At 43.5% G+C, this 25989-nt stretch overlaps 1 protein-coding gene across 2 annotated transcripts in view; it reads right to left on the minus strand.

Annotated features, from left to right (window-relative positions):
- Positions 1–22758, minus strand: part of KCNH1 (potassium voltage-gated channel subfamily H member 1) — a 416698-nt gene extending 393940 nt beyond the window's left edge. For both annotated transcript variants that reach the window (XM_030872943.2, XM_030872942.2), the window contains exon 1: positions 22490–22758. In XM_030872943.2, the coding sequence (XP_030728803.1) occupies positions 22490–22568 (79 nt within the window). In that variant the 5' untranslated portion in view covers positions 22569–22758. The remainder of the gene's footprint in view (positions 1–22489) is intronic.
- Positions 22759–25989: the final 3231 nt, after the last annotated feature.

Consider the following 25989-nt stretch of genomic DNA (forward strand, 5'->3'; position numbering starts at 1 on the left):
GGAGGGGGAAGGGTAAGATGGGATGAAGTAAGAGAGTGGCATGGACATATATACACTACCAAATGTAAAACAGATAGCTAGTGGGAAGCAGCCGCATAGCACAGGGAGATCAGCTCAGTGCTTTGTGACCACCTGGAGGGGTGGGATAGGGAGGGTGGGAGGGAGATGCAAGAGGGAGGGTATATGGTGATATATGTATACGTATAGCTGATTCACTTTGTTATACAGCAGAAACTAACACAACATTGTAAAGCAATTATACTCTAATAAAGATGTCAAAAATAAAAACGTCAAAGCATGGAATATTTAACTATAAGTATCTGAATAACCACATCAATTCTAACACTGCAAAAATACAAATGATAAGCTTAGAGAGAGAAGAGAAAACAATCATGAGATGGTATCTAGAGCTGATACAGTAAAAAGAAAGGTATAAATATTTCACTTAAAGCTGCAAAGGTAATCAATAAGGGAGTAATATAATTATATTAAGAGGAGGAGTAGGAAGTAGATAAAGTAAGCTAAAAGCTCAAATAAATTAACAGAAGTCAACAGATAATACCTAAAATTGATAAATCTGGAAATAGCTATAATGCATGTTATTTAGAGACCTGGCAGAAACTATAAGAAGAAACAGCTAAAATTAGAAAATGTGGCCTCTGGTGAGCAGGATGGGTGAAAGGACAAGGCATAGGATGACTGTTTTTCTTTATAAGCTTTTCAGTTTGATATTTTTAACCATGAACATATACTACTTTGATAAAAATAAGTATATTCTTAATTTTTAATGAATTTAATCAGAAAAGATTAACATTGCTTAAATTTTTCAGTTACTAAAAAAATTAGAACAGGATATATTTCAAGCTCCAGATATCACTGTAATTTCTCATAAAAGTATTCTGGTCATCTTTTAAAGGTAGTGATTGTTCCTCAAGCATTGCCACTGTTCCTGGGGTGCATATTACAGCCTTATCTGGGAAAACCAAGTCCACTAGCATTTTCTTTGACTTTAGAAAGGAAACAAAGAACCGGAAGTGCAGTAGAAATAGAATCATCAGCCTATTGATCATCCACTTAGGGGATTTCTCATCATAGAATAAAATTCCAAAAGAGTTTCCTTTCATTGCTAACCCAAGCAAGAAATTATAGCTTCCAAATAGCAAGACTCCTTACTCACTATGTGATAGAAGGGCTAAGAATTCCCTCTTTTGAATTAGAGTTTTCTCTGGATATATACATGCACCTTAATGTTCACAGCAGCACTATTTACAATAGCCAAGACACGGAAGCAACCTAAGTGTCCACTGACAGACGAATGGATAAAGAAGATGTGGTGTACACACACACACACACACACACACACACACACACACATACACACAGGAATATTACTCAGTTACCAAAAAAAGGAATGAAATAATGCCATTGCAGCAACATGGATGGACCTAGAGATTATCATACTAAGTGAAGTAAGTCAGACAGAAAAAGACAAATATCATATGAAATCACTTGTACGTCGAATCTCAAATATGATACAAATGAACTTATTTACAAAACCGAAACAGACTCGTAGACATAGAAAACAAACTTATGGGAACCAAAGGGAAAAGATGGGAGGGAGGGATCAATTAGGAGTTTGGGATTAACAGGTACAAACTACTCTATATAAAGTACATAAAAAAGGTCCTATTGTATAGCACAGGGAACTATATTCCAACTATCCTGTAATAAACTATAATGGAAAAGAATATGAAAAATTGTATTTATATATTTATGTATAACTGAATCACTTTGCTGTACACCAAAAACTAACACAATATTGTAAATTAACTATTCTTCAATTGAACAAACAAACAAATTAATTAAACAATATGCCTTGGGAGAAAACAAAAGAATTCCCTCTTTATCCAAGGACTTGGAGTGAATGAAGGAAAGAATTCTAGTTCCAGTCACAAACACATTTCCTTCTAATACCAGAGAACCCAAGCATTTAGAAATTCTTCCCCATTCCCTACCCCATCCCTAGCACCCGCACGTGTACCCTGCTCTGGTTGGCGGGAAAAGGGCATATTCTGGATTCTCTTCAATTAATAAGATATAAATAAGTAATCTATAAATTACATTCCAGAGCACAATCTCTGGATTTGTAAATTGGGGGCTACCCATACAAATACCATAACATCACATATCATCAAGAACTAAGGGATTCTACATAGGTGATATTCCAGGTATTGATGAGAATGGGTACCATTCACTGAAATTTACTCTGTGCCAGGCTCTGTACTAAGTACTTTATCATATACCAAAGTAGGGGTTTTTTTAACCTTTACAACAATCTTTGTGAGGTGGTATTACTTTACTGAATGAAGTGTCATGGACTTTATCATTTTACTCATGAAAAAACTCTCTAAGGACATAGTTACAGCAGGGTACATTTGGGATTTGAACCTGGTCTATCTGACTTCAAAATCCGTACTTTTAATCATTATATTACATAGTCTCCTTCTTATTCCACTAAGTACTAAGATCAGACCATTTCTATGAAAATCTTTGCAACACATTAGATTGATGTGCCCTCCTGTAAAAATGCTAAGTATAACGAGACCTTTGTGAGTTACCATTACCATTATTGTCATCCTATATTATGATTCTTCCTTGTAATATACAATGATGCCCCCAGGAAATATTGATGTGGGTGGAATGAATTGTTCCTCCTCTAAATGCTTGGGTTCTCCTGTCTATCTTTCCAATGTTTCGTCTCTTCTCTCTCGTAAACTATCACCTCTTACTTCTTAAAATTTAGTGTGCCAACCTATTTCTAGAGCAGTCCTCCTTCCACACAATGATAGAAGAGGAGGAAGGACAGGAGAGGAGGAGGAGAGGGGAGATGTTGTGTCTGGATCTCCATTTGAGACTCAGGGGTGGGAGAGACCACCACACTGGTGACTCAAAGGTGCTGGTCCTGTCAGCACTCCTGAGCCTCCCTCAGCTCCTATGGGGTCTGGAAAGGATCCAGAAGGTTCCAACTGTCCCACTGCTGCTGTAGTTGCCTAAGCAGATGGTTATCAGAGTGGAGTGGGGTGACCATGTAGACAAATGCTGCATGTCAAACTGCCCAAGCCTAAGATTAATTTGAGGGTTCAGGAAACTATCAGGGCCAGTGAGAGCCTCGATTAGGTCAAGTTACATATACACATACACACACACACACACACACACACACACACACACACACAGAAAGAGAATATATGCTGAGTTGGGGCAGAGCACCAAGTTCTGTTCGATCCAAAGAACAGAACATAAGTTCACCAACTGCAGACTTGAGCCCCACAGATCAACTGGTCACCCAGCAACCAGCGGCCATTGCCAGAGATCCAAAGAAATAGTGGGGGAAAATAAGGCCTTGCATCTGGGGATCTGAGGTCCCAGAGGTGACGCAAGTGCTTGCCTCCACCACACACACCATGTGGAGAGAAGCATATGGGGTGGATAGAATCGGCATCTGAACACAAACCGAGTTGCCCCAAAAGACTACCTAAACTGGAAGAGCTTGAGATACTAGCTGGGAGGTTCAGAGTCCCCCCACTAACTAATTTCCCCTTGCTGGTCAGTGGGGCAGGAGCTTGTGAGGGAGAGATAAGATCTGTTAAATAAAATAAAGAAGTGGACCTAGGTGGGTCTGAGTCAATTCGCTATCATTCCTCCAGAAGTGTATCTGTCATAAGAACAGACGGGCTCAGAAAGTGGGAATCTCCTGAAAAAAGTGCATAAATTCTGGTGCAAGGACTCCATGACAGCAACTTGGTTGAGCCAAGGCTCCTTCATTCCTCCAGGCAGCTGGCTATATTCCTGCTGGTTAAGAATGCCAGCTAAGAGGGCTCTAGTGAAGTGACACAGATCTTCTAGCCAAATGGAGAGCTGTGCATTCCACATCCAACCATAAATGACTCAGATTATTTACTATTTCCAAGCTCAGTAAATGAAAACTTATTTTGAAGCCAAACAAAACAATTGGGAAAGTAACCCACTGCATGGACAAAATATCAAAAAAAATAACGTAATCTCCTAAGACTGCATCAGAATTGGCCAGATCTGGGGAATTCCCTGGCGGTCCAGTGGTTAGGACTCCACGCTTTCACTGCTGAGGGCCCAGGTTCAATCCCTGGTCAGGGAACTAAAATCCCATAAGCCACAGGCCGCGGCCAAAAAAAAAAACTCAAAAACAAACAAAAAGAATTGGCCAGATCTGGATCTCAGAGATTTGAAGATTTTAAACTGAGAAATGTTAGGATATCTAACATTCTTGATCTATGAAGACAGCATCATCACCACCAAGACTACATGTATTAATACTCATCTATCAGGTGCGCAGGCACTAGTATTAACACATTTTTATAGATCTTGTAAGAGGGCTTAGAAAATCAAAGGAACTTTTCCTACATCACACATCTAATAGAGCAGGTACTGTCTCACATCTAACAGTGTATTAGTCAAGGCTACTCAGAGAAACAGAACCAATAGGAGATATATATAGACATATAGAGAGAGAGAGACAGAGACAGAAAGACAGACAGAGATTTACTATAAGGAATTGGTGCGTGTGGAGGCTGACAAGTCCCAAAGTCTATAGTTGGCAAGTTGGAGACCCTAGAGAGCCAGCGGTATAGTTCCAGTTCGAGTCCGAAGGCCTGAGAACCCAGAGAACTGATGGTATAAGTCCCAGTCTGAAAGCTGGCAGACTCAAGACCAAGGAAGAGCCAGTGTTTCAGTTCAAACCCAAAGGCAAGAAAAAAAAAAACAATGTCCCAGCTCAAAAGCAGTAAGGCAGGAGGAATTCCCTCTTATTCGGGAGTGGGTCAGACTTTTGTTCTATTTGGGCCTTCAACTGATCGGATGAGGCCCACCCACATTAGGGAGAGCAATCTGCTTTCCTCAGTCTACTCATTTAAATGCTAAACTCATCTAAAAACACCCTCACAGAAACACTCACAATAATGTTTAACTAAATATCTGGGCATCCCATGGCCCAGTTAAGTTGACGCATAAAATTAACCATCACAAGCGCCAAAGCCAATGTTCTTAACTGTATGACATTCTGCAATAATCTTTAACAGAATCAGCAGAACCAGAGCTCACAAATTCTGAGACGCCTTCAGAGTCCTTGGTAGTACTCTGGGACTCTAGTTTAGGCAGAATACAGTAACTCTATCAAGCTCTACCTTAGTAAAGGGCTTTTATGAAGGCAACACTTACCCTTCCACACCTGGGCATTTCGCTAGAAAGAAATGTTGTAATGAATACTTTCGACCCTTTTCTCCCTCCCCCTCACTTATACCTCCCTAAGTAGAGTCATCAAGCTATCAGTAGGCATACTAAGAGCAAGAGGTGTCCACTCTGTGTGTCTTGGCCTCTCAAACTAGCCTGAGCCCCAGTGTGGTGGGAGAAGAGAGGGAGGGCTTGAGCTACTTGTCTCCTTATGACACTCAGAACGTACTTGCGACAGGCCCTGCCAGCCCTCTGCCGTCAGATTCTTGGCCTAGTTGTAGGTCAGTAACTCACAGCCTAGAAGCCAACGCCTAGGCTTGAGGAAGGAGACAGATAGCACTGCTATGTTCTCTAATCTAGTTTAACAGTAAAAAAAAGCTGATGCTGTATTTTGACCTTCTTCTGGCTCCTTCAGCCAGTCTCCAATGAGGATAAAATGGGCTCTGACACATGAACAAGGAGCAAACCTCTAATACTCCAAAGGGTACTGAGAAAGCATCTGCTCTCCTGCCTCCTGGCACTACTGAATCACACTGGTGACAGTCTTCACAAAATACCTACAGAAAAAAAGACAATACAATCCCTTCTAGAACACTACTAGTGCTTTGTCAGACCTTTTCACTTTCTCTCTTCTTTTTTAAAAAAATGTTTTTTAGAAAGACCAACCCCTTACATGTCTCAGGCCCTTGACTCAATGGTAGCTGGTACAGTCAAAGCATCACTATAGGACTTCCATCGTGGCGCAGTGGTTAAGAATCCACCTGCCAATTCAGGGGACACAGGTTCGAGCCCTGGTCTGGGAAGATCCCACATGCCGCAGAGCAGCTAAGCCCATGCGCCACAACTACTGAGCCTGCTCTCTAGAGCCTGCAAGCCACAACTACTGAGCCCGTGTGCCACAACTACTGAAGCCCCCACGCCTAGAGCCTGTGCTTTGCAACAAGAGAAGCCACCGCAATGAGAAGCCCACACTGCAACGAAGAGTAGCCCCCGCTCGCCACAACTAGAGAAAGCCCGTGCTCAGCAAGGAAGACCCAACACAGCCAAAAATAAATAAATAAAATTAATTTATTTTAAAAAAAGCATCACTATAAACAGTTGAGATTATACTGGTAGCCCCCGATAAACTGTGCCTCCCTGCATTCACGCTTTTCTGTTGCCCCCTTAAAACTAGGTGGGTCTGTGATATGCTCCAATCAACAGACTGCAGTAGAATGGATGTCACTCCAATCCCATAAGCATTAAGGTCCAGCAGCTTCTGCTTCTGTACTCTTGGGAGCCCTGAGCTGCCAGGTGAGAAGTCCAGCCAGTGGAGAGGCCATATGGAGACTCTACAAGCAGAGGCCACCTAGTAAGAAAAAGGCCCTGAGAGGACATGGAGAAGCACCAAGGAACCGAGTCAACAAAGAAAGTCAGTGGAAGAATGAGGGGTAAGAGCCACCTTATTAATCCACCATTCCCCAGCTATCCCCTAGGTTCCCAGAGCACCATGTGAAAGAGTAACAATGGGGACAATGACAAGCTGGGTTCTAGTGGCAGTGTTGCCCCTGATGAGCTGTGTGGGTTAGTCACTTCAGCTCTGTGAGTCTCGATGGGGGCAAACTAGAAGATCTCCATGCTTCTGGCAGTAATAAAATCTGATGCTCTAAGTAATTGGGCTCATAACAAAGAACGAAAGGAAGACACCTCTGCAACCTGGCAAGCTTCACACCCATGTGGAGTCATCAACCAGTCCTCACCTTGAAACATCACTTCTCCAAACGCTGGACTCTGCAGAGCCTGAGTCACTTTAAAAATAGCAGAAACACCTTCTAAACTCGACTCAGTGGGACGTGATACTCACATCTCAGGTGAACGGTGTTGTATCTGGCTTTTGCTCAGTGGAATTGTTTGGATTTGGAGACAGGATGTGATGTACAGTATTAATGTAAAAATGTACTGTACTGGGCTTCCCTGGTGGCGCAGTGGTTGAGAGTCCGCCTGCCGATTCAGGGGACACGGGTTCGTGCCCCGGTCCGGGAAGATCCCACATGCCGCGGAGCGACTGGGCCCGTGAGCCATGACCGCTGAGCCTGCGCGTCCAGAGCCTGTGCTCCGCAACGGGAGACGCCACAACAGTGGGAGGCCCGCGTCCCGAAAAAAAAAGTACTGTATTGTCAAGGGATTCTACAGTAGCGATAAATCATATATTGGTGTGTCCACTTATATATACAGAAAATGCCTAAATCTGTCTTTGGAATCAATAAAATTCAGGTAAGATATATGCTCTTGACATATACATACATATCTTGTGTGTGTGTGTGTGTGTACACATATACAGGTTTTTCAGGTAGAATGTGTAACTTCCAATCAGCCAGTGGCCCATCTGAAGCACTAAGCCTGCCTCCAAATTCATATTTTCTGAATTGATCAAGTCTCTTCCACATTGTTCAGTAAAACATGGGGGTTCAACCTGGCTGCCCTTGCTTGAGGAAGGAGACATAATTTATTCATGGGCTCTCATCTGAAAGTTCCCATTGGCTCCAGGCCTTTGATGCAAATTAACTAGATTCTACAGTCTCCCTCTGATGCCTTTTTACTCCCTGAGGGTCTTTAGCTGTCAGACTGCACGCAATTAAATGCAAGGCTTCCTAAATTCAACCGTTCTCAGCCCACACACCCGTTTTCCTCCAGTTAGTAGAATAAAACAAACATCCTCTAAACATTTGAAAGAGTCCCCTCCCCCAAGCATGTAAAGTTTCTTTGGAGGATGGGGTATGAGCCAAACCACAAGGCGGTAGTCAGATGTGTCAAAATCATCCCAAACCTACCATTTGCCCATAAAGCATAACACAGAGATAGTCTAAAAAGAAATTATTAGAAAATTGCTTTTCATCATAATTACCATAACTAACAAAGGAGAAACTAACTAAAGCAATGACTTAGAAAAGTGACTCAGTTTGGGCAATTACACAGATAAAAGCTACATTCAGCGAGCCGTTCACACAACTTTATTGTTCCCTGCCAACACCGATTATTTAGAGGGCTACAGTAAATATTTCACAATATGCTTCTAATAACTCGGGATATTTTTCTTAGAAGAGAACACATCCTCATGACACTTTCAGTGTTACAGATTTACTAAGGATATCAGCGCTCTTACAAAAAGCAGGTTTGAGTAAAAATTTTTTTTTTTCTTTTAGAACAATACAAGACTGATTGAGATAAATGAAGAGGACAAGAGGTATGTATATAAGCACTAGACAAAGACCAGGAAACAATGATTTTATTTACCTGAACCTAAATAAAGTCCATACCAGAAATTAATTTTTATAAAAACAAAAAACACCTAACCAAATGTAGGACTCTTAGCATATTTGCCAATTGTTAGTCCCTTTCCTATAGCTATCCAATGAATCAACTAATTAAAAAAAAAAAAAAACTCCACCTGACAACACGTGTTTCCTTTTCCCTTACTTTCTCCAATCACTTTACACCATCTGACATGTTATACATCTACTTGTTTGCTTATTATTTGCCTCCCTGGTAGAATGCAAGCTTCATGAGGGAGAGTGCCTTTTTTTTTCCTTTCACCACTGAATGCCCAACATCTAGAACAGTGCCTTACACATAGGAAGTAGTACTGAATGAGTGTTGGTTGAATGAATGAATGAATGCACTTAGAACAGTACCAGGCATACCTGATGTTACCATTGTCATTGACATCATCATCATCTTTATTATTAACTCACACAAATTGCAATCTCCCCTGGATTGTTTCTGAAATGTTAGTAGGCAAAAAAATTCTGGACTCAATTAGAAATGACAACTGGTCTTTAGATTCTCCTTGGGCACTAGTCATCTTTTATCTACAGTTACTAGAGGATTTTGCCACTTGTATGTTATATGTCAACAATGTTTACAATATAGTGAAGAGCTGGCTTAAGCAAGATTGTGAAGCAGATTAAGTTTGGGATACTTCATCTCCTCTTTCTGTACTTTTCTCTCTTTTCTGAGCTTTCTGTCACTTAGATCAACTTATTTCTCCCATTGTGGAAAAACACTGTCTTATAACCAAATTCAGAGTTAGCTGTTAGTGATTCAAGTATCACCTCTCTCAGAAGGTTTGAATTTTAAGACAGGACCCCAGGGACAGAATAATGCTTAACCTGATGCCCAGAATCCCTAATGTTGAAGGTGTTGACATATGGTGGGTGGGGGAGGCAGATGGGGATGGGTCTTTCCATCGCACCTCAAGTGACATTATGGGGGGGACTTTGGCCCGTGGTAATTAGTGGCTTAGATCACCTCACCCTTCACTTACAGGCTCACTCCTTCTAAACAACAAAAGTATGAGAGGGCAGAGGACGACAATGGACCCCAATGACACCAAAGTGCTTTCCAATTAATGCTTTCATTCTTTCATGTAAAATGCATGCAGTGAAAAGAGAATGGGATTGTGAGTTAGAAGTCCTGGCCCTGCCTCTAATTAAGAAACACTAATATTTCACTGCCAAGGGCCTCAGTCACACACGCATGGAATGTGGTTGCTAAATGAATGAATCAATAAAATTTTGAAACAAAAAGACAGATCAAAAGATTTGGTAATATTTGGGAGAATGGAGAGGATGGGATGAGAAGAAGCGAAGTCAGTTTGGTACATCTAAAATCTTAATATCAGCAAAAGTCATTTTGTGGCTCTATTGTGGCTTTTCAACAATAAAATTCCATGAAAATGACTCTTCCAAATTGTCAAGGGCCCAATCTTTGCGCTAGACAAACTGAACTCCCAAGAGATTTAATAGGTGTTTGCTTTGTCTCTAATTTTAATATCCTACAGAAATACATTTTGATTAAGTCAGTAAATTGCAATGGGGAGAGACATTTCAATTTCAAAAGCAAATTCAAACACTTCATTGACTGGGTAGTTACCCCTAAGTATGTGGTTTCAAAAGTCTGACTTCCATCTTCATTCAGCATCAAATTAAAGGATTTTAAAACTATAAAAACAGGGGCTTCCCTGGTGGCGCAGTGGTTGAGAGTCCGCCTGCCGATGCAGGGGACGCGGGTTCGTGCCCCAGTCCGGGAAGATCCCACATGCCGTGGAGCGGCTGGGCCCGTGCGTGAGCCATGGCCGCTGAGCCTGTGTATCCGGAGCCTGTGCTCCACAACGGGAGAGGCCACAACAGTGAGAGGCCCGCGTAAAAACAATAAAAACAGATGAATTCGTTTCACAAGCAGAATGGAAGCCAATGAGAATATACATGAAATAGACGTTTTCATTACTCAATGATATTTTACTTAATAAGAGGTCAATGATATGTTGAATTACTGCTAAGAAACATTTATTTGTCTGATCAAGTGCTAAAAAGTGGTGCAATAGATTAGTCAACCAGGTGTTTTATTCTCATTTTTATAGTCATAATAATTTCTTAACACACATCTGTACATATTATATGCACTTTAAACAAAACTCCTAGACCATCAATGAATAACACAAAAATTTCATTTCCAGAACTAAAAAAAAAGTGGCTTAAAGTAAGCAATATAAAAATATTGAATGGTACTAGAAAAAGATTTTTTAAGGTTAGTTTTACATTTACCTCCTGTATTATTTTAACACTTTCATGGCAAATGGCTCAGTGAGGACAGGGCATAGCATCAGGGTGGATGGAAGGAATCTCAGAGCAGCTTAGTTTAATGCAACAAATATTTGAGTATCTACTTTGTCCCAGGCATTACAGGAGTGCAGGGGACACTTCTGTCCACTGGAAAGCTCTACCCAACTTCCCTGCCTAGCTTGATCTGTGTATCACATAACTCCACATCGTGCTCCCCCATCCAGGACCCAGACACAGCAGAGTAGACCAGGAGTGGACAACTGGCCAAACAACCCACAGTCAGAGCTGGGCCAATCAGATTCTCTCTCCAGAACAAAAACTAAACCCTGAAGCTGAGAAGTCGGCAGAGCTGACCAGGCGCAATGCTGGTGAGTATGTGGAGAAAGGCCATCTTGGAAGAGAAATGGGAACCTCGGACAGATACACAAAAGAGTAGAGACTGAGGCAACGTGAGGGGAGCACTGGACAGACAAGAGAGGGGCAGAGATGGAGAGGTGGAGGCAGAGACTACAAAGACAGACAGCAACAGTGACAGATGGAAAGAGATGACAGACAGAGACTGATAAAGACAGATGGCAGCAACAGAGACAGTCAGCGGCAGGGCAAGCAGCAATGGGTAGAGACAAGCAGGAAGACACAGAGATGAGGAAAGGAGAGAAGAGGGGAGGGGATGGAGAGGCATGGAGCCTGGGGGGGGCGGGCAACAGAGCATGAGGCAGAGCTGAAGAGGACACTGCAGAGTAAGAGACCCACAGCAAGACCCAGAGAGTGAGTGAGGAGAGAGCTCAAGACCCTCGGAGACGGTACAGGAGAGACTGAGACCCAGAGGGAGATACAGAGAGAGAAGAAAACCAGAACATTCAAAGAGAAGGCACTGCTAGAGACAAGTGAGAGGCGGGCATTGTGAAGCTGGGGGAGAGAATGACAAAGTTAATTCCTGTATCAGGACCCACGAAACAGAGGCCACTCCAATGGCCCACATCACAGACCTCAACCTAAGTCAGCCTGCACTTATGGGAAACAACTCACTGTCAAGGAAACCTAACGCTGGTCACAATCCTCCAACGCCGGAGCTGGAAAGCAGGACCGGCTAGCCTGCAAAGGAAATCCCCAACCTCCCAGGCAAACGTGCCCCGGCTCTGAGATGCCTCTCCTAATACTCTATAAAACCCGCTCCTGGGCTTCCCTAGTGGCGCACTGGTTGGGAGTCCGCCTGCCGATGCAGGGGACACAGGTTCGTACTCCGGTCCGGGAAGATCCCACATGCCGCGGAGCGGCTGGGCCCGTGAGCTATGGCCGCTGAGCCTGCGCGTCCGGAGCCTGTGCTCCGCAACAGGAGAGGCCACAACAATGGGAGGCCCGCGTACCGCAAAAAAAAAAAAAAAAACCCGCTCCTGCCTCAGATCCCTCGGGAAGAGTGTTCCACGGCTGGTAAGGCCCTGCACTCCCCCAGTCCATGGATTGTTTTCCCTTAAATAAAGGACATCGAAGTCGTTACTAAATTGCTTTAGTTTTATCGTTTGACAAGAATAACGGAGAAAGGTGGCACAGTGAGTGAAGCTGGGCAGGAGCACTATCCCTGGATGGTCTAGCCAGGTGGGAAAAGCATCCGGGGGAATTTTACCTGACAGAACGAGAATGACTAGAATTTAGGACCTCCTTCGTCTTTTTTTTTTTTTTTTTCTTTTTGCGGTACGCGTGCCTCTCACTGTTGTGGCCTCTCCCGTTGCGAAGCACGGGCTCCGGACGCACAGGCTCAGCGGCCACGGCTCACGGGCCCAGCCGCTCCCCGGCATGTGGGATCTTCCCGGGCCGGGGCACGAACCCGTGTCCCCTGCATCGGCAGGCGGACTCTCAACCACTGCGCCACCAAGGAAGCCCTCTCCTTCGTCTTTTAACGCTACCAATGATTGTTTCAAAATGGCAGATTGAGCACATGCATTTACTTCCTCATTCATGAATGATAGCTGAGAAATTCAAGAGATATACACACAACAACAAGAGTCACCAGCAGGCATGAGCTCAGTTTCTGGAAGATGAAAAGTAGATGGAGGATGATGTGCAGCAGAAGAAGCCAATTTTAAAATTCCAAAGGGAGCTGGACAGGGAGGGGGCTTAATGAGACTCAGAACCTTGAAATGCTAGTAGCTACTACCTGAGGCAGGAATGAGATCTGAGCAAAAACTGGGAAACCAGTTGAAAGTCTATAGAGAAAAAGACCACTCACCCTCGAACACACGCCTTCCTCCATCCATACACCCTGGCAGCCACGTAGTTACCCCTCAAGTAAAGAGACGCATGGGGTTGGCTCGGAAGCAGTAGTCCTGCAACTGCAACATCCACCACAATTGCCTAGAGGACTGAGTAAAACCCAGGTAACAGGGCCCCATCCCCCAAGTTTCTGATTCACTAGATATAAGGTACGGCCCAAGAATTTGCATTCCTAACAAGTTCCTAGAGATTCTACCACTAGAAGTTAACCAAAGGCAATTTACTTAATCTCTTTATTAAACCTGAGTTTCTGCAGTGGGAACAGTGAGAGTGCCCACAGCAGAGTCATAGTGAGATGAGAGGAGATGACACATGTAGAACCTTTGGCTCACGGCCAGGCGCACACGTGAGAAAGGCTGTTTAATCTGTGCAAGGTCATGGTTTTAACCAATAATTATAATTGGTGCTTACAACTAGTATAGCTCTCTGGGGGAGAAAAATCCCCGATTTATACCATTTGCCAATTTCTGAGGTGTGAATACTCCCAGATGGCAGAGTTCAAGCTATCAAGATGAAGTCCCTGAACCAGAAATAGGGAAAAGATGGGCATAACCAGATCTTCAGAGGTAGGACCAGCCGGCTGCACCTGCCCCAGCACACCACGGAGGAAAACTTCAGGGATGGCAGGACCCCCAGGGTTAGTAACAGTTACAAATTTTGAGGTTTACCCAAACCCAAAGACAGCAATCTGCAGATGTAACCTTTAATCAAGGTAAAACAGATAGGCTACAATGATGACCCTGCAGAGAGGAAACGAGGAGAATAAATACTACAAACTCCCACCCCTCCTTCCCCATCTCATGGTGCTGTGAAGCCATCCAGGAAGCAAGGGAGCCTATTGACATAAGCCGTGGGGCTCAGCCTCCCAGGATGCAGAACAGGTTACAGAAGAGAAGAGAATGGCCCGAGGGAGGCACAGAGAAGGTAAGCAGTGCACTGGCCCTTGTAGACACTCAAAGAACAACCTTAAAGATTGCAGCATGGAACTCTAATCAATTCGGTCCCAATAATGCTGAGAGGAAACAAAAGTAAAGAAAATGTAAGCTTAGAAACCCATGTAGATGAAATAAATCTAGTTTTATCCCTCAACTCCATTTTCTTTGCCATAGTTATAAAGCTCTACTCTAAAATATGCTTTCCAAATTCACTCTTAATAGAAACCTAAGTTAAGCAGGAGACAAATACTGGTAAAATTTGCCAAAATAGCATCATCTTTCAAATGCTGACTCCAGCCCTCTGAGAATGCTGGTGGCGGGTGCCTACATCATTGCTTTAAGGGAAGAAGGAAGTAACAAGAGGCCAGCCCTCTTCTTTATAGAAGCACCTGATGTCATCATAGACCCTTTAAGAAGCTATGAGAAATGAGAGCCTTGAGGCACTCTCGGTTAATTGTTAACATTAATAATTACAGGATTGACTCTGTTAATTTCAGAACATCAGTTTTATGCAACATAGGACTAATCAAAAGAGTTGTCATTTTAATTGACAGAATGAACAATCTTAGGATGAGTAAGCAAACCAATTCTGATAATTGGCATAATTCTCTAATATCCAATCAGAAGAGCTAAGTAGTTTTGTCCTTAACAGCCACACATGACTGTTAGAGCCGAGACCAGGAGAACTGAGGGAGACACGGAAGTTGGCCAAACTGCAATCTGTTCAGCAAGACTGCACTTGCACAGAGAACAGCCAGGGCATCAAACAAATTCCAGCATCTAGGAAAGGCTGGAAAGGCACAGCAATGGGTAAGCAACCCAAAACCTCGTGCCAAAGAAGACAGGGCAATGGGACATCCCAGAGGAGTGAGAGGTTGTTAAGAAAACTTCCACCACAGCAAAACAAAGCTTCACACATCCTGCAATCTTCCCCTTTAAGTCAACGTAAGGGATCTGGTTATCCCATATCCAATCTCACAAAAAAATTAAATAGATATAAAATCTCAGAATCATTTGGGGTGAGATGTTTACAACGGAAAAAAAATGTGTGGTGAGTATTGAATTGGCATAGCGTCTCTTAAATTTTTGGCAAGTTTGCAATGCACGTCGATCTTCATCACGCGCTCCTCAATGAGCCCCAACTTCACAAACATCTCAGTCACTTTTGCGAGTCCCAGTCTCTCGCACAGTATGTGGCACAAAGGAGGTCTGCCGTGTCTATGAAACCGAACCATAAGCTATTCTTGGCTTTTCATTTTAATTTGTCTTTGATTTTTTGATTCCTCCATGAAATCGGCACCCCTCCTTCAGTCATTTTGTTTTATTTCTTTCACTAAAATAAACATGTCATTCACCTCCTAGTCCCTTCTCACTTCCAGCTCACAATTCTTACACAATATGTCCGCAAGGCTTCTCAATTTAAGAAAATGAGTCTCCCAAACACAAACACACACACACACACACACACACACACACTTGCATGTGTCCTTTGCACACAGTTCTAACTGTGCGAGTCTGTCGTATCATTTACCATTACGGTGAGGGAATTCACACTGTAATAACATTTAAATACACAGTAGATAGTGAAGCCTCCCAAAGGACAAGGGCAAGTTCTGTTTTCATTTCATTTTGATCATGTGCTCACTACTAACATCACTCTAAGTGACTCTGTTTTACTGGTTACTAGATTGTTTGGGCAATGCCATTATTAAGGAGAAAATAGCAAGTATTGGCAAGGGTATGTTGTGGAATGATGAAAACTCTCCTACACTGCTAGTGAGAGTGCACACCCAATATATGCCCAAAAGACATATTTGTAGCAAGAATATTTGTAGCATCAATAATAGCAAAAATCTGGTAACGACTCACACGTTGTTGGAGGAGGTCAGCGAGAGGACGTGACCGCTAGTTGACCCTTGAACCGGACCCAGGCAATCAGAGACTCCTCACCCCCTCCCCTGTCCTTGGAATGTACACTCTGCCCACCACTCCCACAGTAGGAGCGGTTCCAAGGAGAGAGGAAGGTGTTGTTGAGACCATGTAGACTGAATACCTGACTTAACCCAGTTAAGGCCTCTATTTAAACTTTCAGTTTTGGCAGGTGGGTGCAGAGATCTACTCGTCTTGCAGTGCCCACGACATGCCTGGTAAGTAAGTTCCCTTGCTTATTAAACCTGCCACCTACCAATCTGGAGTGGTCTGCCTCTTTCTTCCGTCTCTCCTTGCCATCCCTGTAAGGGGGCCAGTTTACAAAGCAACACGTGACCATCAACAGCAGAATGGATAAATACAATGTGTGGTACGGTCATACCATAAAGTCCTATGCAGTGAAAATGAGCCGATGACAGTACATGCAACGACAGGGATGAATCTCCAACTGACAAAGGATCCGTGCTGTATGGTCCCACACATATAGAGCTCAAAAACAGACAAAAATAAACCGTAGTGTCCAGGAATGTAAAACAAGGTGGTAAAAATATGGGGGGAAATTATGATCACCATAACAGAGTAACAGAGTTGGGAACAGGAAGGGTCCCAGGGATTCTGGAGAGCTGGCAAGATGTCACTTACGTGGCGCCAGCACAGTATTTACTTTATACAAATGTGTTAAGCTGCACAAAATTATTTTGTGTGCTTTTTTATTATGGTATTAAACAATAAAAAAGGTTTTATAAAAACAAGGGAGAGGAATGGAGACAAGATAACTGTTATTAAACTACCGAAAAGATGGTTTTCAGGTGGAAAGAGGAGTGGGCTAGGTTTTGTTCCACAGGGCAGACTTGGAATGAGCAGTTTCTGTAAGAGGGCAGATTTTGGTGAGATCAGACAATGACGATAAAAAGAAAGAAGGAGGAAGGGAAGGAGGGAAGCAGGGAAGGGAGGGGAAGAAACCGGTTCACAATTACAGTTGCTTAAGAAAGAAAAGTGAATGGGAGGGATGCTCTGCAGAAGATTCAAACACTGGAAAAGGAATTGCAAAGTATGTCCCTTCAGACCTAAGATTCTGTGATTCTATTTCTCTTTCTCACCAGTTATAGGTGTAACCACTTAAAGAGAAAAAAACAACTACAACCCTGGTCCAAATACCCTGAATGCATAAAGCATATCCTCACTTTACATAAAGGGCTTCTTTGAATAAATAACTAAAGTGTGTTTTAAATGTTCATTTACAAGCCATTAACTAACAAAAAATAAAGAGGAAGGGACGAATTGAGGAGCTTCAAGGTAATGCTGAAGAAACCAGTGCCAATGGAAGCCCAATCATAAATGAAGAGCTGGTGTTGGAAAGAGCGAAGCCAAAGATTCCATTTACCGCAGCGTTCCTCAAATGCATCTACTCTTTTATGACAGATTATTAAAATATATGGATTTTATAAAAATCACGGAGTTTAGAAACCTTGTTGCCTTACGTTAAATCACAAGGCTTCCTCCTCTCAATCCCCCAGCCAATGTCAGTCAATAGATTAAACTTGTGACTTTCAGAGAAAGACAGCTGAGCCAGGGTTGAAGGTCATCTTAGAACATATTACAAGAAAAAAACAAGTTCTGTTGAACTGGTAGTAATCCAGATTATCACCCATTGCCCACTCAGAGTAACAATGGATTTTAACCAGTGTTCTGTTTTATAAATATTCCCACGGCTCAGCCCCTCTCTGAGACACAACATTACCCGTGGCTCTCACCCTGTTTGCTAACTACTTAACATCAACAACCTGAACCAACTTAACTGTTACAAAAACACAGCTGATTTAGCAATCTGTAAATTACACATGTACATAAATCTGTGCCAGAATGTGTTGTGCTTCACTCCTGCTAACACGCTTGGGTTCTTAACTGGCACCTACCATTGTTTGATATAGGTTTCCGAACACTAAAACATATGTTCCGCCTAGAATGGGACCATTTAGGGTAATATTTTTGTAGTTTCCTGGCACGGAGGCCTGCCAGCCTTCCTAAGACAGATCTCTTTGCTTCAGTGAGCATTCTGACAGTAAGTGCCTACCGATTTAAGCAACCATCAAAAAATATTCTGGAATAACACTTTCCAACCATGAATATAAAGAGAAACAGGCTGGCTTTGCCTATGTGGCCATGAAGTCCATAGAAGGATCTGAAACGTTCATAAGCAAAATCAAACCCCATCTAGGGTGCTAATTGTTCCTGCTGATTACTTACAACTATGCAAAAAAAAAAAAAAAAGATAATTATCAAATCGCACCTTCAAATGGTTTCAGAATATATCAAAGAAAGTTAAACTAGATTCTAGTCCCACCAAGACCAGTAATCTTTTAAACTTTTTTCAAAATACAACGTCAGGTTTAAATAAGAGTTGCAGCCAGGTAACATTGTGGAATAGGGGCAGGATCCTTGGACCAAGATTCAATAGAATGTAACTTACTAAGGGTAAGGAGGATTTCTTGTTTTCCACTATATCCCCAGTGTCCAATAAGCATGCTCAATAAATCTTTGTTGAATGAACAAACCAGTAACGACTGCTGACTACTCCCTGAGCTGCCTCTAACTGCCTTTTTCTAACTCTGCCTCTTACTAACCAGCTGTAGGTAAATTACTTAACCTGAGGATTCTTAGTTCCTGAAATCCAAAATGGAGACACTGCATCTCCTTTGCTGGCTTATGAGTATCAAAGGGATGTTCCATGAAAAGGAACTTAATACCTTACAACGGGTGCACAGATAAGTGCCGTTATCCTCCCTATGGCTCCAGCTAAACCATTGACAAAGGTGAAAATATTGTCCTTCCTTGAAACAGAATTAGCTTCTCCTTTGCCCTATTATTGTGTTTGGATGTGGTGGCATGGCTGTTAGCCAAAATGGCTGCTGTTCCTGTTGTTATAACATTTTATTTAATCTCCACTGGGAAACTGTGCTCCTCTAGAGAAAATAATGGTAACACAAGGAAGGTCGTTTCATGGTGTACCATAAGGAACGTGATGCTGGGGTCAAGGAGCTTAGGGTCTCATCAGTTCTGCCCTTAAGTATTTGAGAAAGTGTACTTGCTTTCATTTCTTCATTTATACAATGATAGAGAAGGAAAGGCAGATGACAGAGCACCTAAGATCTGTCTCAGCTGACAGTCTGATGATTTCCCAGACACCAGATATTCAAATGCCCCAGGAAAAATCCAGTTCTATTATCCATTAGCATATAATGAGAGTTTTTTTTAAGGATGATAAAAACAGTTCCACAGGCTAAGTCATAATGGCTGGAGAAACAATGATGCTACAAGAAGGATGAATGATCCCCTCTAAAGAACTGCCTCAGGCACTGTCTGCCTGCCACTTTCAATAAGTCACTTAATATTATTGGGACTCAGTTTTTTGATCTGTAAAAGAGGAACAATAATACTGCATAGGGCCACTAGGAGAAAATACCCAATAAAATGATCAGAAAGTATTGCTATTTTGCTCTATTTACAATAGCCAGGACATGGAAGCAACCTAAGTGTCCATTGACAGATGAATGGATAAAGAAGATGTGGCACATATATACAATGGAATATTACTCAGCCATAAAAAGAAATGAAATTGAGTTATTTGTAGTGAGGTGGATGGACCTAGAGTCTGTCATACAGAGTGAAGTAAGTCAGAAAGAAAAAAACAAATACCGTATGCTAACACATATATATGGAATCTAAAATTTAAAAAAAATAGGTTCTGAAGAACCTAGGGGCGGGACAGGAATAAAGATGAAGGCGTAGAGAATGGATTTGAGGACATGAGAAGGGGGAAGGGTAAGCTGGGATGAAGTGAAAGAGTGGCATGGACTTATATATACTACCAAATGTAAAACTGATAGCTAGTGGGAAGCAGCCGCATAGCACAGGGAGATCAGCTGGGCGCTTTGTGACCACCTAGAGGGGTGGGATAGGGAGGGTGGGAGGGAGACGCAAGAGGGAGGAGATATGGGGATATATGTATACATATAGCTGATTCACTTTGTTATAAAGCAGAAACTAACACACCACTGTAAGGCAATTATATTCCAATAAAGATAATAAATAAATAAAGTATTGCTATTTTAAGGTAAAATGCTATTTAAACACTTTAATGCCCCCCCCCAAAAAGGGGCTGGTGGATTTTAGGAGACAATCAATATTTTTAAATAGATTTTTTTCCATCACAGTAAAATAACATAATGCTTATAGATACTGTGATATTTCCAAGAGTCCAAATTGTTTTTTCTCTTTGGGTTCAGGAAATCCAATGAAAGGGGTCACTAAAAACTTAAATCCCACATTTCAAGATCACAGTCTTTCTGAAACAATAGATCATTTTAAATGTTCATCCACCTCTCCTCCCAAGATGTTTTGGTTTTGTTGTTGATGTTGTTTGGTTGGTTGGTTAATCAGAGTCCAGCTGTTGGAACTGGTGCTGAAATTAAAAGGCCAGTGCTAACAACGCTGCCAGGCACTTATTCTACTGACAGTCTATGCCTGCTTACAGTGGGGGGAAGGGGGGTGTCCAAGAAGATCAACTAAGCTAGAAGGTATTCTGCCTTCTCAGCTCCAGGATTTTTTGTAATTGTGTCAGCTCCAGAATTCATGGTTTTTATTATTTTATTGTGGTATTAGCTCCAGGATTCTTAAATTCCTCCAGCAAGCCTAAGGAACCTTGTGATTGCTACGTTTAAGATTCTCTTGCCACTCTCTCCACTCAAAAACAGAATAAGGTAAATGTTAGATGCAGTTTCACCTCTAACTTAAAGAACACTGACTCTTCACTAAAACATGGAATTGTCATTGATATTTCTGAGAAAGTTTATGTCACTGGCAATGGGATCCCCAAATAGCAAGACTCTCTTCATCTCCCTCAACAGGCCAACAACAAAGCAATCACAGCAAATTAACTCTTAGATGGTGATTTTTACTTAAGCCACGAACAGCTCCAGCTTTTTCATGGCAGAAGGGTTCATTGTGGCTGTTCATGTAGTAATTATCATCCCCTTCCCTCCCCAGGTAATGGCTGTGACCTTGTTCTAAAAGCCACCTTAGTTTGAGTGAGGAAGTCCTTGAAAGGAAAGGTGATTGACCCAAAATTCTTCAAGTCACACGATAAATGATCATTTTTGTAAGTACTTGAATAATACATGACGATTTGCTATCCTAGTTGCTAAGTTTTTTATTATAAGATAAACTTAGATCACTTTTTAAATTAAAGAGTATTTCCTAGTAGCATAAGTCACTTTCATGCCCTTCCCCTGAATTCCTAACTAAATCCCAATAGAAGCACATAGTTTTAACACAAGCTCCTTAAGGCTCCGTAATGGTGATATTTACACATTTTTAAAGCCCATTTCCTGAGTTGGCTCTTCACCTCCTCCTAATAGAATGTCATCTGTCTCTGGAATGAGAGTGGTCCAGGAGCCTGTAAAGAGCATCTCTAGGCTTGTCCTCTTTCATTTTAGCCCTTTGATGAACGGGTGTGCATTGCACCTTCCAACTGCTGGGTTCCTGTTTGCTCTGTAAGTGCTTTCGCCAGGAAGCTTTGCTGTGGGTACTAAAGGCTTTTGAAATGTTTCCATTCCATCTCTGCTCCTGGGACTCTCGCCTCCCACCGCTTCATGCCGTCTTAAAGCCGCTAGGAAAGAGAGGATCTGGGAGCACTACCTTATTGAATAATAGATACATTTACAGATTTGGTGAGTTTGGGAATGTATAGGGGAGCAAGAATTATAGACATAAAACACTGCTGTGGTTTGGAAGAGAGGATCGACGACAGGTTTGTACCTGTGACCACTTGTCCAGCTCTGCACTTGTGCCCTCCACTTTCCACCAGGAAACCCTGCCCCTCAGGAGACTTCACTTAACCTCGGAGGGTTGGGTGGCTGAGGAGGTGGAATCGGGCAGCCTGCAGCCCGTCCCTAGGTTCCCACGTTCTTACATTCGTACTTTTCAGCTGCCTGGATGGAAGGTGGAAGCAGCCGCATCCGCCCATCCCTCGGGGGCCGGGACTCGGAGTCGCGGGTCTCTACTGGGGCTCTCTCCCGGTAGAGGCGGCGCCGTGGGGAACGGCCAGAGAACCCAGAGAGCCTAAGTGGAGGGGCGGGCAGTACCGATGGGGGAACGCGCTGCCGTTCCTAATGAGACCAGCTTCCCATCACTTTTCCCAGTACTTTGCTCATCAACTGTCACACTCCCTGCAGATGAGACCGAGAAGGTGCGAGAAAGGCCCAAAAAGCGACCCCAGGAGAGCTCTCCTCTTGGGATGGGGGCCCATCAGACCCCGCCCTGCCCTGCCCACCTCTCCTAGCCCCCGGGAGGCAGCCCCCAGCGCCCGCGCCGCGGCTCCCATCAGAGCCCCGGGCTTCTGCTGCATCTGCTGGCGCCGAGCGGCGGGAGGCGTCTGCAATAAAGGCACAGATAAAAAGCAGGGGTAACAAATCCGAATGCATCTCTTACCATTGGACCGCCGGACAATATTCTCCAGAAACGTGTTTTGCGGGGCCACCAGTCCCTTCCTGCCACCGGCCATGGTCATCCTCCCGGCAGCTCGGGGTCTGGGGGCGTCCCGGCGCAGCTTCTCAGGACAGCAGCAAGCTGGGCGCGGGGCCCGCGAGCGATCCCGGCTCGAAGCGCCCCATGCGCCCCACGGGGACCCGGCCGGGCAGGGGCGGCGGCTCCCACCGGCTGCCGCCCTAGCGCCCTCTTCGCGCCTCCCTCCCCGCGGCCCGCCTCGCACTGCACTCGCGCGGGGCTCGCCTCGCTGCAGCCGCCTCCGGGTGGGCGGAGGGAGCCGCCGCGCCCGGGCCCGCAGCGCCACCTACCGGGCGCGTGCCCCCCGACGGCCCGCTGGAGACCTAGCGGGGCGCTCCCGCAGCGGCTGGGAAGCCGAACGCGGCGGAGGGCCAAGGCTGGGCGGGCAGCGCCACCCTCTGGACACGGACGGGAAACGTGTTCAGAAAGCGTCTTGGGCTGGATGGAGAGGAGGACGGAGGAACAGCTGTCTCAGTGGGTTAATTCCCAACGATGTCGCACGGAGTCGAGGGGGAGCATGATGCTGTACCTCTCCTCGTTTGCTCCGTTTCAGGCAGGAGCCCTTGGAACCTCTAAGGCTCTTAGAACACCTTCCTGCTGGCCCCTAGGATTTCTTAGCCTCAGTTGTGAAAGTTGCCCCACATGGTTTCTGAAGCCAGTGGTTTGACCACTAATTAATGAAGCACTGTAAGCGGTCAGACTTGCAGAGTGACTGGGTGAGCTCCAGAAGAGCTGTCTTAGTTTGTTTTTAAAGATAACCAAAGGCAAAAATGCAGGCTCCAGACGTTTGACAAGTTTGCTTGCTGACTGACTTGATTTCCACTCTTATCCAGAGAATATTTTACTAAAAGACCAAGAAGATACATGTATATATACAGAACGTTTTTTTTTTTTTTTTTTTTTAGCTGAACCACAACCTGTTATGATCAGTGTGTGACGTTAGGACACAGGAACGGTGTGTCTGACAAACACATAAACAGGGGGGCTTCTCTCTGAGGGCAAATGCTGGGGGGCGGGCGGGCATGGGGGGGCAGCTTCCCCAGACATTTTACATCAATTAAAAAGCACAGCCTTGGCCTGATGGATGGGCCACCCTGCTGAGGATGATGTGCTGGTCTTCACATCTGCCTCCTGTTATAAGAATCACATCAACCCAAGGTTTCTGGGCAGGAGCTCAGACATGTTTGTTCACCAGTTTGGGGAGATTTCTACCTGCACATAGGCTTTATCTGTCTTTTCACTATGTGTCCCCAGAGGATGTGTGATCAGAGACTAAAGAAATGCCCCACAAAAAGAATGAGTTGATAGTATTCTAGTTAGTTCCAGGCTGGGGCAACCAACAGTCTACACAAGAATGCAAGAGGAAAATAACTGTGCAACCTCAGTTGTCTGGGTTAACCATCCTGACGCATCCTAATGTACTGCAGATACCATCTCAAGTTTATTCATCTCCAAAACAGAGGAACTAATTCTTGCCCAGCAATCTCTCAGAGTTGCTGTGAAGATCAAACGTAATTATGTAGGGGGCAACACTCTAAATTGTGAAGTACTACACCAAGGTCAGACGTCATCATTAGAGTGACTAAATAAATTGGGCCATTACAGACATCACCCTGTGTCTCATCTTGTGGAGACACAAAATAAACAAATGACGGCTGTTTGCAGAGTTAGGAAGGCTTGCATGGGCTTTGAAATCAGTAATGATACACTTCTTCCATAAGATAACATTCTACCCGGCACAGCTGTCACCAGCTCAAAGCTGTGATTTCTTAAACCCTAGCTCCGTCTAGTGGTTCTTTGTTCTATTACAAATGAGATAACAGTGTCGATGAGACCTTTGAAATGTATTGATGCTGAGTTGGTTCAGTGGTGTCTGCCCACTTCATTTGAATACATTCATTTGAATAAGGTTCTTAAGGTTATGTTATCTACTGCACAAGCATGCCCAAGGGAAGACTTTTCATGATGATATTAAAAACCTATCAAGCAACTTCATAATCCTGCTTGTGAAATGAAGATAAAGAAAAGAATTGGGGGGGGCTATCAGAGAGAATTAATAAAATTTCTCAGATTTTAATGAGCTCTCATGTTTCAGGGCTCGAGTATAAAGGAAACAGATTATAGTCATTTGAGGTGAGAGATGTTAAAGGCTTGATATGCTACCTGATAAGAAAAAGAAACAAGGAGATATCTTCCATTTTAATTTCAGATGTGCTACTCCAGTGGCTCTCTGCGTGCTCTGTGTGTGTGTGTGTGTGTGTGTGTGTGTGTGTGTATGTGTGTATTGGCACCATTTTGAATGAAATAATTTTTAGTGGCACACTCAAAGAGATTAAAAGACTTAACACTTAAAAAGTCAGCAATCTTTAACCACCATCACTACTCAGTGTGAGGATATCTCACAGCATCTACAAAAGCACATCCTCTGTTCCCCCATTCCCTTGGCCTACCCTCAACACTGTCTGATTGTGAGAATAAAGCTGTGTTCTGCCCTGTCCAGGTTCTCTTTGATATTTGTAGGCCTAGGTTGCACGTGTTCAGTAAACACAACATCTTTTTTTTTATTTTAAATTGGAGTATAGCCGATTAACATTGTTGTGATAGTTATAGGTGCACAGCAAAGCGACTCAGCCATACATATACATGTATCCCTTTTCCCCCAGACTCCCCTCCCATCCAGGCTGCCACATAACATTGAGCAGAGTTCCCTGTGCTATACAGTAGCTCCTTGTTGGGTAAACATACCATCTTTGTTGGGACTGGCTTGACAGTACCATATACTATGCTTCTTACCTCTTACTTCCCACCTTCTGTTACCTACTCTGTATTCAATTCCAGGAGCTGCTCAGCTTAAAAGTTCTGAGATCTAGCACTATAATGTAGGAAACTCAGCTAGAACAAACTTTAATCTTACAAATTGGTCAAAATTGGTAACACCTTTATAATAGATCCACAATACACCACTGTGCCTCAGCAAAGAGCCTCTGTATTTTCACATAACAGGCAAAGCCACTTTTCATTCAAAGGGACAGCTTTAAGTACCTGGGACCAGAGTTCCAATTAAACTGCCTCCGTCCCTCCCTGCAGAAATTGGGTTCTATCTGTCTAGAACTTCTACCAAGGGCAATAGAGAGTATGAAATGAAAACTTCTAAAATTTTACACCAATGTCTGTAGCCAGTGTCTCAGTGGTCCTCCTCTCCTATACCCTCAGTATTGCGGTTACCCCTCGATTATAACACATGGTTATGTCTGTATCATACAATAGATGGCAAGCTCCCTGAAACACAGATGAACTTTATCAATCTCTGTTCTCATAAATATAATTAAGCCATGGTGTAATTTGTGACTTCACAAAATGAGTTCATAATGATGAAGGTATAACGCTACAGAGAGAGCATGGAGATAGAGCTCTACAGACTGGCT

Source organism: Globicephala melas, chromosome 1 (assembly GCF_963455315.2).
Source record: "Globicephala melas chromosome 1, mGloMel1.2, whole genome shotgun sequence".
NCBI classification, from domain to species: Eukaryota; Metazoa; Chordata; class Mammalia; order Artiodactyla; family Delphinidae; genus Globicephala; species Globicephala melas.